Source organism: Drosophila busckii, chromosome 3R (assembly GCF_011750605.1).
Source record: "Drosophila busckii strain San Diego stock center, stock number 13000-0081.31 chromosome 3R, ASM1175060v1, whole genome shotgun sequence".
Classification (NCBI taxonomy): domain Eukaryota; kingdom Metazoa; phylum Arthropoda; class Insecta; order Diptera; family Drosophilidae; genus Drosophila; species Drosophila busckii.
In genome coordinates, this window is record NC_046607.1 from 6509730 (window position 1) to 6522317 (window position 12588).

At 42.6% G+C, this 12588-nt stretch overlaps 1 protein-coding gene and 1 non-coding gene across 2 annotated transcripts; one reads left to right on the plus strand and one right to left on the minus strand.

The window, feature by feature from the left end:
- The first annotated feature begins 144 nt into the window (after positions 1-144).
- Positions 145-3403, plus strand: LOC108603635 (RNA exonuclease 1 homolog). The gene is made up of 5 exons (XM_017992595.2): positions 145-298; positions 359-1591; positions 1649-2759; positions 2816-3075; positions 3133-3403. Exons 1-5 carry the CDS (start codon positions 178-180, stop codon positions 3210-3212), a joined length of 2805 nt encoding a protein of 934 aa, XP_017848084.1. The 5' UTR covers positions 145-177; the 3' UTR covers positions 3213-3403.
- Positions 3404-11126: 7723 nt separating this feature from the next.
- Positions 11127-11198, minus strand: Trnat-cgu. Its single transcript has one exon. It is a non-coding gene; the product is annotated as a tRNA-Thr (tRNA).
- Between the last annotated feature and the right edge of the window lie 1390 nt (positions 11199-12588).

Sequence of the window (12588 nt, forward strand, 5' to 3'; positions counted from 1 at the left end):
TAAGTGTTGTAAATCGTCGATTTTAACAGTCTGGCAACGCCACTCGATTTGCAATCTCGATCTGGCAGCAATTTCATGCAATGAGCAAATTACACAGAACGAAAAATAACATTGTAATTAAAAAAACGCTCGGTAAATAAAGCGCCAATTGATTAGTTGCTGGTGCAAGTGACCGACATGTTGCCCTCAACAGGTCTGTTCAAGAGTTTCGCTTGTCCGTACTTCGAGAGTGCCGGCAATGGCGAAGCATCACAAACTTGCAAACGTCCTTTTTGCCATTTTATGCATTTACGCAGAGGTAAGTGGCAATGACAAATCTTAATTGATGCAACAATAATAAAATGGCTTTTGCATACAGACGATGAAGAAGTTTCGAATATACCAGAGTACAAGCCTGCGTCGGCGCCAAAGTTGCTGTCCTTGCCATTGCCTGAAATAACACTCTGTGCGCCTAAAAAGAAGCCCAACCTTGAGTATCACCCAGAAAAACCTGCACTAAATGCGTCCCCGTCAAAGAAGAGTCTTAGCGATGGCATGGCCAATGTGCCAAAGTATGTGCCATCGCAGCCAAGTACGAGCACAAACGGCGGCAGCGGTGTTTGGATGAATGACGAATTTGATGATGAGCACATGCAGATTGAACCCAAGGAGGCATCCAATAAACCAGATGATATTAAAGCCGAACAGCCGGCATCCAGCGAACAAGAACCAAAGAGCACCACTGAAAAGAAATCATCCTCAGGCCACAAACGCAAACACAAATCAAGCAACGAGCGGGACAAAAATAAGGAACACAAGTCTTCAACGCATAAAGATGACAAGTCGAGCACAAAGCACAAATCATCCACATCATCTTCCAGCACCTCATCACACAAAAAGTCGTCAAGCGGCGACAAGCATCGCAGTGAGAAAAGTTCCAGCTCCAGCAGCAGAACTAGCCGGCATAAGAGCAGTTCATCAAGCTCATCGAAAAGTCGCAAACATGAAAGTTCCAGCGCCAAGTCCTCTGCAAGCACATCCAAGCCAAAAAGTTCAACAGCTAGCTTAAGTTCTCCAAGTAAGGTTGAAACAGCAAAGGAAACTATAAGCAGCAAACCCACTAACCCCGCTGAGCACGTAGAATTAGATTATAATGTTGAGGCAGCCTCTGAGGCGGAAATTGCGCGTCAATGCGAAATGATATTTGATGAATTGGAGCAGGAGTTTGCGAAACAACATAAGGAAGATGAAGATGTTCCAGAGAACACGCGCAAACGCAAGGCATCCACACCTGATATTGATGCCTACACTGAAGCCGCTACGGCAGCATTACAGAAGCGTCGTGTTGCCCATGAGAATGCAGACAAATGCAAGCCACAAGTGCCGGCTGTGGTCCATAAGCCCAACCACATACGCAACGCTATGCAGGCAATTTTCGATCGCCGTGCTGAGCTGCGTCGTCAAGAGAAAATGCGTGCTGATGCAGATGCTGAGCAGCTGCGACAGGCACATGAGCGTGTGCGCATAGCGCAAGAAGAATTGCGCGAAGCTAGAGCCAAGACACTCACACCGCTTATATCACGCGCGGCGTTGACTCCGCCAGTCCGCACAGGTTCGATGATAAAAATGCTTTAACTTTTTAGGAAAATAATCTATGTATGTTTTGCAGGTCGTTCCATTACGCCAGCAGCCAATGTCTTGGCCATTGCGCGAGCCAAGAAAAAAATTCAGGAGCTGCAGGCTGAAAGGAAGCCTGCATTTACAACTGCACAGTCCTTCAAGGGTGGCAGTCGCGTAGCGCATACACCCACCGCAGCATTGGACAAGGTGGCACCAGCAGGTGCTGTTACGGCAGATAAACCTCCTGTGCTGGAGCCACAAAGCTCAAAGATTTCTTACAACATACGCATGCAGTATTATGAGATGATGGTAAAGCAATGCACTGTCATCTATCCACAGTTGACAGACGCTTGGGAGCGTGCACAGGTCGAAGAGCTGGCAGCATTCAAAAAATGCAACACGCCTGCCATTTACAAGAATAGCTGCATGCTGGCCATTAACAAGCTGCGCAAGGAGGCCATTGAGGCGGGCAATCAGCCGAGCGCGGCCAATAAGACAGTTTCCCACGAGATGATGCTGGGCGGCAAGCGTGCACTGAGCACATCATGGAGCGTAGAGAAAAAGTCCAAAACAAGCGCAACAACCACAGGTGAACCCTTTGATGCACTGAGCGCTGAGAAGGCCTACGAAATGGTTTACGATTTGCGTTTAACTGATGAGCAGCTGGTGGAGAATGGCTATCCGCGACCAGGCACAGCTCGTGGCACTGCTATCATACGCGCCTGTCGTCCCAATCGTCGCCCCAATGAAACCGAACGTTATTGCTCGCGTTGCGGCAAGGTCTTCAATCTAAATATATATGAAACAAAGTGCACCGACATGTGCAACTATCATCCAAAGAGCACAGGTTATCGTCGCGGCTTCTCGGATAATCATCATCGTTGCTGCCAGCAGCCCGCAGGCACGCCCGGCTGCGGCTATGCCAACTATCATGTCAGTGACTATTATGATCCGAACAAGCTAACCTGCTTCATTAAAACCATTGAGCGTGCGGATGACTATGTGCCCACCAAAAAGGATATCTATGCGCTCGACTGCGAAATGTGCTACACTACGCATGGTATTGAGCTTACGCGCGTAACTGTTGTGGACATCAACGGACGCAGCGTGTACGATGCGCTGGTCAAGCCTGACAACCAAATTGTTGACTATAACACGGTGTAAGTTAACATATTTAATATTTTACAACAGCGTCATTAATCTAACTTCACTAAAGCTACTCTGGCATTACCGAGGCAATGTTAGAGAAGGAGACACGCACTCTGCGCGATGTGCAGGCCGTGCTTATGTCCATGTTTCACGCCAAAACTGTACTGGTAGGACACAGTCTGGAGAGTGACATGAAGGCTCTTAAGCTTATACACGATGTGGTGGTGGACACCTCTGTATTGTTTCCCCATAAAATGGGACTACCCAAGAAGCGCGCACTCAAAACTCTTTGCATTGAAAATCTAAAACGCATTATACAAGAGAATGGTAAGCAAGCAGCTCCCCTGGCTAAATATAGATTATAGAATGATATGTCTGTTACAGATGCTGGCCACGACAGTGCGGAGGATGCCGAAGTTTGCATACAGTTGATTAAATATTATCTGCGTAATAAAATAAGTTGAGCTGTTCTTTAAGGAACTGTAAATGGTGCTCTGCGATTTGCTAATTGAATTCTTTTTTTTGTTTTTTTTTGTTTTCATTACATACATATGTATGTACGAATGTATTTGCAAATCATCGTCATACCATATAAATCAAAACGTATCTCTAATGTAAGCGCTAACAAGGCGTAATATTTATCAATTAAAAATTAAGGAGAAATATGTGTTTTATTTTTTTATTGGATACATGAAGTTGGAATTTGTTAGCTTTAAGGCTTCCAATATAAGAATGAAACTAAAGAATGAAATTAATTTATTTTTTGATTTTTTAGCTGTAAAAATAATATATATTAAATGAATAAAACATATTCTCTATTGTAGTTCACTGTGACTAAACTTTAAACTAAAAACGACAAGCATTGAAAACTCTTGACAAGTTTTGTGAGCTGTACGGCAACAAGTTTTTGGCAGAAACCTCAAGCATAGCTTATTGTCGTAAATAGTTGGTAAACAATGTTGCTGTAGAGCTGTCTTTAACTTTGAAATGAAAGCGCATTCCAAACTTTATTTTTAAAGTGCACTAAAAATTGATTTATTTCAAACTTTATTATTTGAGTTCCTATTTCTCTTTATACATATAATTGTAATCAGATTGCAATGCTATACTTTTCTATATTTCAATTGTTGCTATCGCTGCGGGGCAAGGACTGTTAGCCTTGTTGCTGCCGCTATTGTTTCAATAAAATGGTTTGGTTTTTCAATTTTATCGTTTTCATAATTTCTATTTCATTGTGCAAAGCAGGCAAAAGTTTTGCACATTCAACTTTTTAGCGTAAAATTCAATTAATCGACAAGAGTTGTATAAGAACAAAAAAAAGAAAAAAAATAAATAAAGTGAACGTAAAAGTTTTTTTTTGATTTGATTGCCTTTGTCGCAGTAATTTGCAGTAATTGTTTCCGCCGGCTCTGAAATATTGTTACGAATAGATAAATGCATAAATACCTTTACGCCACTGGCATTTATTTATACATAAAGCTGTGGTTTGAGGCAACAAAACCTAACGAAATGTAAATAATATTAGTGGTGCTTGACAGTGACAATGTGCATATGTGGCCCACAACACACACATATATACAGAGGAGCTACCCACACATATGCAAACAAAACATGCAGAAGTGCTGCTTGAGGCTCCAGCAACAGCACTGGAACGCTGTTAACTTGGCCAAGGAGCCAAGGGCTAGTGGCAAAATAAACACGAGCCCAAATACAAATACAAACACAAATAAGAAGCCAGAAAAGGAAAAAAAAGAAAACTGTGCAGCAGCGTGTCAGCGCTTGTGGCTGGGGCTTGTGGCAAGTCAATGTGGCTAGCTTGACTGCTATGGCCTGTTGTCAGGCATTGGGGCGGCCGCCCAGGCGGAAATGTACTTAAGACCGTCGAAATAGAGGCATTAAGATCTTTACAGTTAATCCCTTGAGTAAATGTGCTATGGTCGCGACAACATTGTTCCTGTATCCTCTGTCCTGTATACAATTGTGTACATACCTTGTCTAGTTGTAGTTAGGGCATAAAAAAAACGAAACGACAACAACATATATAGAGGTGTAGAAAAAGGCTTAAAAGCCAGCAGGCTACAAGCATTTTGGGAGCTGTGCGCCTCTGGGTCCAAGTTTAATGCGCACTGTTGAATATTTTAGCCAGGACAGGCGACAACAGCAACAGCAACAACAACAATGCGTGAACATGCGTGCAAGTTAAGTGCTTAAAGCATTTAGCTTAACGGTTTTGGCTTTTAATTTGCACTTTTCGTCAGCGTGTGCACGCAGCACGTATTTGTTTAAGCAAATTGCGCATACGCCGCATATGACGCGCTGAAATATTAAAGCAGCAGTAGCAGCAGCTACAACTGTGTAACTGTATAGCTATGCGTATGTGTGTTTGTGTGTGTGTATTAGTGCGTGTTGCCTCTGTGTGTGCAGACCAGCTGGCAAGCTGGAAAAAACCTTTTTACAACTTTTACATGGCGCGCAGCCCAAAAACTGTTAAGCTTACGCCGCAACGCCCACACTCGCAGACACACAAATATATAAACAAAGCGGCGAAAGGCAGTGCCGAAAAAAAAATACAAAAAAGGAAAAGAAAAACAAGAAGAGAAGAAAAAAAGCTGGCAAGAAATGCCGGCGGTAAGCGCAAAATAAAGTCATCACAAACATATTAGCAGCTAAAAACACCTGAGCAAATAGATTTATATGCACGATAAAGCACAGAGTAATTTCCCGTAGATCCTGTCGCCTGCAAACACCACAACCACCACCAACAGGAACAGAAGCAGAAGCAGCAGCAAACTGTCCGCCTGTTGCCTAAGCCGCAAAGTAGCTGGCAAGCCAGATAACATCACTTTATTGTAAGAAAGTTAAAAACACAGAACTGCAAGCCCCAAAGTAGCTAAAAGTGGGCGGCAGCTATGCGTGTGTGTCTGTTTGTGTGAGCACTAAAAAAATACTAAAAGTAAAAATGCTGCCATATGCTAAAGCCAAAAGCGGCCAAAACCCAACCAAAGGACATATAGGTACAATAGCAGATACTCTGCTGCTGCTGCTGCCGCTGCTCTGAGCTCCAAGCGGACCAAGTTGATAAGACTGGGCTGAATATATTTAGTACGCAAACTTGTTAATGTAAATATATTTGAGCTCTCGCACACAGTTGTTCAATGCGCCGTGAAAGTTGTAATACCCACGGCTAGGGAACGATAACAGAGCGTATGAAACTTTTCGATGCCATTTGCCATTGTTTTACGCGACATTTACGTTCCGCCGACTTACTGCTGCTGCCGGGAGTTTATAAAATTTGTTGCATAATGCAGCAAACTAAAATGGAACTTATGTGCACGTGAGCTTAAGTCTATATGTGCTTTGAAATATGCTTAAATTAAGAATCAATTTAGTTGAAAATGTGTCTTTAATAATAACGACGGAGAGTTCAATAACTAAAGCACTTAGAAAGCTATTTATTTATTTTGAAACAAGCAACTAAAAACTTTATTGCTCTCGCAGTCAAGAGGTCAGCCCAGGCTATTACCACTTGACAAATAATTAGCACGAAAAGCCAACACACACACACACACACATATATACATGACTGATAGCTAAGGATATTCAGTCAACGATGACATACACAAATCGACAATGCTCAACTTGCCAGTCAAGTGGTGGCGTGGCCAAAGTTCAAGCAAAAACCCATCAAAGATTTGTCGCGTTGGTCAAGACACAGAAAACAAAAAACGAAACTAAACGAAACGAAACGAGACGACAGTGTAGAGCAAAAAAAAGTTAATTGCAGTTAATGACGACATTAATCACAAGAAAATGAAGCCGCACGCAGTGACAATAAGCGCAAAGCGACAAATGAAGAGCCAACGGCTTGCTTGCTAGAGACAACAACCAGGATAACAACAACAACAACAAGTTGAGGACCACAAAACAAGAGGCGACTCTTAACACCGATTTCCAGACTTTGCTGCACTACAAAAGGCGCTAAACAATGAGAAAGTTGCGTCAGCCAGTTGCCAGTTGCTAGTCGCCCGGTGCGCCCTTAGTCCCTTATACATACAAGACTATGACTACGACTACGGCGACGACGACACAACACTATGCGCAACAAGCGTCAGCGCGGCCAGGAAGTGAGCGCGTAGTTGTAGGAAAAGCAATTTCACTGTGAGCTTCCTCAAGACAAATAAGTCTGCTGGATCAAAAGGAGCTTTCAGGCATGCCACAATGGAAATGAATTATAAGCAGAGTGGGCGCAATGTCAGCGATAATAATGAACTAGCATGACTGATGATGCTGCTGCTGGCCGCGCGTTTTCTGTTTTCCGCTCAGAAGTGGGGGGGCGGGCAGTTGCACGACTGCGTTTGGGATTAGGTAACAAGTCAGTAACTAAGGACAAGTGTCTATATTTGATAAATTTGCTGCTGTGCGCCAATCAGTGGGCTAATGTAATGAATTGTTAATGAAACAATGCACACTGTCAGCGTTGCGTTAATTAAACTTCGCTCCTAATGAACTTTTATTGATCGTGATTGTGTGTGGATTGTGTTGATTAAACTAAAGGCTCTGAGCTTTACAATGCTGTAATCTGCTGCACAAATGCAAACAATAAAGCATTGAACAATGAAATATGCACAAAAGTATGCTGAACATTTTTGACCGTAACAAAATAATAAATTCAAGTAAATTTTATCAATATTTTTACACTTACACTTGAATTAAATTGTTTTATTTTTAGTGCTGGAGCGGAACACCTGTGCTGTGTGGTCAGATAATAAACGGCACGTTCTGAGCAGCAATTGCCGCACGAATGCGTTTAAGGATGCAGCTGGATGTCACACCTGGTACGCAGTCAAAGGCTGGAATGTGAGCGGTGTGAGCCTAAAACAAAGACGTCTCTGGAATTTATGCAACATGAGCGTCTATAACTTATCCAATTAAAACTCAATAAACGCGCCAAGCTCCTCGACACACACTCGTACCGACATGTTCTTGAGGCCAAGGCAAAGTGGAGAGTTGGCTTGTAATGGAGTAGAGCATTGAGAATGTTCAATAGAGCAGACAACTCCTATGCGAGATGCTATAGCTGCTTGCTGCTGCTGGCTTAACGCAGCGATTACAAGTGCCTTCAGCTTGTAATCCACTTTCGGAAATGCAGCAAGCGTTCTTCAAAGCCATCGGCCGTGGCAGTGGGTAGTGGCACTGGCAGTGGCAGCCCAGCATGACAGCCACAAATTGAAGATGACAAAATGTCTAAACAAGCAACACTCGGCATATGTCTAGGTGTGTGTCTGTCTCTCTGTCTGTCTGCCTGTGTGTGTGCGCAAGTGGAATAATCAATAAATTACACACCTGTCTGGCCACAGCAAATTTATATACATGGACCCCGGACTGACTCTGGCTCTGGCAAGTTATGTGCTCTGGCGCTGTCGTTGACTTAGGGTAAGACGTAGCACAATACTCGTTTAATATAGAAAATATTTTTTGTGCATAAAAGATGCCAGCAGCAGCAGCGCCAGCAGCAGCGCATTCCGCAGGTGCCATTGCTCCAGCCGCTGTCTATTGGCAGCTTGGTGATTATATTTTGAAAGAGCCCTGCCTTTTGTTGTATTATGGCGCGCGCTCGCCAACTTCAATATTTTACGCTAGCCCAGGCTCACGATAGTGCTCAGCAGCCAAAGCACTTGCTACGTAATTGTATTTGCTACGGCACATTGTTAGGCTAAGCTCAACGCTTGGCGTTCGCTGCTGCTGCTGCTGTTGTCCAGTCTCTGCGCCTTGGCATGCCGAGAGAGCCTGAGTGAGTAGTTGTGCGAGCCGGGCCAAAGGAGTGGCGGCAGCAGCACTGAATTTTTGATTTATGTGCATTACTTATGCTTTTACTTAGTTGTCCTGCCTACGCTGCACTACACCCACTTTAGCTCTAACTGACTTTGTCTCTCTTTTTGGCTGCATAGCGCTGTCTCGCTTCAGCGGCTTGTTGCTTATGTACGCGCCACCAAATTGATGCTAAGTGCTTGGGCGCGTGTAAAATGGGTTGCCAGCACTTTCCCACAGGATGAAGGCAAAGACACACACACACTGACAGTGTGTTCAGCCTTTTACACACATGCACGCATATATATATTAAATACCATCCTTGGAGAGTCATCAGCATTCCTCGAGCGGTTTTTATTTCCGTTTTCATTAGTTGCTTTTTACACAAGTGCCGCCCACACAAACACACACATAAATACACGCATAATAGCATTAATGTCTCGTTTACTTCGTGCCAGAGCTCACACACGTTTGTAAGTATGTGTTTGCTTGTGCTTGTGCTTGTGTGTTTGCTTGCTGGCTGCCTTTTCTAGTTTGTCAATGGCAGCCATTTCTATGTTTGTGCACGTATTTTGCTGTTGACATTCCGAGCTGTGGCCAGCGAAGCGCCAAAATAAGAATGAAAAATGTTTGCGATAATTTGTTGACCTCAACAGACGTTTGCGACCACTTGCACTATACTCAGAACGTCGCCACACAGTCGCAGACATACATATCTCAAATAATTTAACAATTTAATATTGAAATTTCCCAAAACCGGTTTAAATACTTCAATGTGGTGCAACGTGGCGTATGCTTGATAAGTGAGCGCGGCATAATGCTGCGCTAAGCCCAGACACGAACTAGATTTTTTCGGGGCGCTAATCAAATCACGTACTTAGCCAAGTAAAGTACACACACACACAGATACACACACATGCACATTTAGAGTTGAGCACGACACAAAGTAATGCGAGTTCGCAAGGAGCTGGCTGCCAGGACTTGAAAGACTACATAGCAGGCAGGCTCGGCAATGCGCATTAATAGCATAGACAACACACATGCTAAATATATGCATACAGTAAAGCAACATTATGTGTGACAAGGCGAGTTGTAGACAAGCAAAAAATCTTACATCATAAAATGTATTTATTTATTAAATATAAGGCTTAATTGACAGAGCGGCTATTGTTGCGCTTAGGCTCGCTTCACTGTGCGCCTAAGGAAGTTTGCTACCACAAAAACTTTGCTGGCACAAAGGCAAATTACGAGCGCATTTAAACTGGATCGCGAGTGCTACTTAAATAAACTCATTTAGGTCGACTGATCCCCCGTGGAGCTGGCCGTATACCGCTTGCATGCAAGTGTGTGTGTGTGCCCCGTCTGTGTATGTGTGTGTGTGTGTGTGTGTGCACATAAAATCAACAATAAACTTTGTCATCTCAATTTGCTTATTTCCAGAAGGCAAGCAGGCAGCCAAAAACTTTCTTATTAATGGTGGCGATTTCAATGTACATACTTCTCTCTCTCTCTCTCTTTCCCTCTCTCACTCGCTCGTTCGTACTGCATGTGGCACGTACATATAGAGCGCTATGTGCGCCACAAAATGGCTGCGCGAGGTGTGTCTTGTGGCAATTGCTCGGCATGTTGGCTGCCATGTCTTGAGACTTGCGGTTGCCAGCAAGTCGCAAATTGTAAAATCCATAATTAGTGTCTGTCACGAGACAGCCTCAGCCTCCGCACTGCCACTGCCACACGACTTAATACGTATACGTATACTCAGATAACGCTATGGCAGCTCGTGCTAAGCTGCACTTGAGCTGCTGCTGCTTGAGTGCAGCAAAATAGTTGCTCCTAATTGCAAGTAAATATTTTATGCGCTCACCGATTTTTAATTGCCAGCTGAAATAAATATGTATATAAAATCATGATAAATTTTTAAACACACACACAGGCACACACACATACACATGCATGGCTATGTAACTGGGCAGCCAACAACCCACACTTGTATGCTGTTGCAAGTTTTAATGATGTCGACGGCATCCACTTACGCATTGCTGCTAGAGAAAGAGAGCGCTGCAGTTGCCGTTCCTGCTTTTGGCTTTTGACTGCCTGCTGTTCCAGCTAAAAATGCAAAAATCACGCAAATTATCGAAATATTGCGCAAGCACACTTAAACTCCCAGTGACTTTTGCCGCATAAATCTTGCCAAAGTATAGTAAAGTAAAGAATGCAAAGAAAAAAAGTCTCTACGTACATACGTATGTATGCAAACTTGTAGAAAAAGGCAGAGAGAATCTTGAGGTACCCGACTACGGCTACGTCTGGCATAAAGACTAACTTTTCAATGCCGCAAATTGCAAAACTTGCACGTTATCGGTTGAAGTGCGAACATGGGCCAATCGATTGGAAATTAATGCAGACAGCTCAGACCAGCTGGCCGCTTGGCAAAAATGCTTAAAACTGTCAATAAATCATTACAAAAAAAATACATTCTTTAGTTAAGTTAGGCGGAAGTTAGCAGTTGCGAATAATTAAATTGAATTATCCTCACACAGCATCACATCACGCCCGCGTATTCACCTTGTTGCCCCCTGTGAGGGTTGAACTCACGGCCTTTGGTTTACGAGACCAACGCTCTACCACTGAGCTAAAGGGGCAGCCGTTAGCAGACTTTTAAGTAAGTTACATTAACAGTCATGTTAACGCTAACAGCCAAGCGATCTATAACTGATAAGAACAATAGAAGAAAGTGGTGGAAACGTAAAAAATTAAGTTAGGAACACAGTATGGAAATTACTTAGCTTACAAAATTAAATACATTGAAATCAAAAAATATATTTAGTTATTAAATTATTAATAAATATCAACTCAAGAATTAACTCAATGTTGTTAATTGCATAATTTAAATATATATGAATACCAAATTTTTAAGCATTATGAAAACCGTCTAATTTATTTGAGGAAATATTTAGACGATTATTAATGTGATCATATTAATGACAGCAATGGATAGTAAGGCAAGCAATCAATTATGATATAGTTAAATACTTTAAATAAAATCAAAAATGTTTAATAAGGAAGACACTAATTCTTGTTATTCAGTAAGCAATAAATTATTATTATGTTTCTCATATTAGCCAACAATTTCATAATTTAGTTGCACTACGCTTTTGTTTTCATGTCAGCCATTAATTGTGCGCCAGTGTGGAACATTATCCTGTGCTTTATTGTTCGATTCAAGTGCTCAGTCAGTCGTGGCTGTGTTGCAAGCAGCAAGCAGCAAGTAGTAGCTGCAGCTTCTCTCCACCAGAAGTTATGTTGTGCAAGGCAAAAGTTTTTTCGCCAACTGTCAAATGCAATTTAACTGATAGGATCAAAATCTTATGGGCCAAACCAAGTGGCGGTGTGGCGTGCTGCGCTGTGCACTGTGGACTGTCTAATGGCTTCTCGCTATTTCTGGTTTAGGGGTTTTGAGTGTTGGTTAGCCTAACTGCCATTCTATAATACAAGAGCCTGACTGTCTGTGCGAATTTTACGATTTAAATGCGATTTACGGCGCTAATTCGTACTGCCATTGCCATTGCCATTGCTATTGCCATAAAAGCGCAGCCAATTGAATGGCACTGGAGTCGAGCTGCCGGCAAACCTTGTCGCCACAGACCATAGCATAATATTCAGCTTCATTTGACTTTGTGCGCACATTTATCATAAAACGACGGCCACAACGACGTCCGCGACGGCGTTGACAGCGAATGCAATTTCGCCTCCGCCCAAACGCACATTTCGAATTTCGAAGCAAATTTGCAGCATTATAAATCAAAAGCGAGCGAAAGCATTAAAGTCAAGCTTACTTAAGTTTATTTATTTATGTAATTTAGTTAAATGCTCGCAAGCTAAACTAAACGACAACTACAACTACAACTACAAATACAAATACCTTGAGGTATATAATAATGCAAATGCTTGCTTGTACCACAATATTCCTTTTAAATTGATTTGCATTGCGTAATGTTGGCATTTATAGCAACAAAAACTTTACCGAAACCG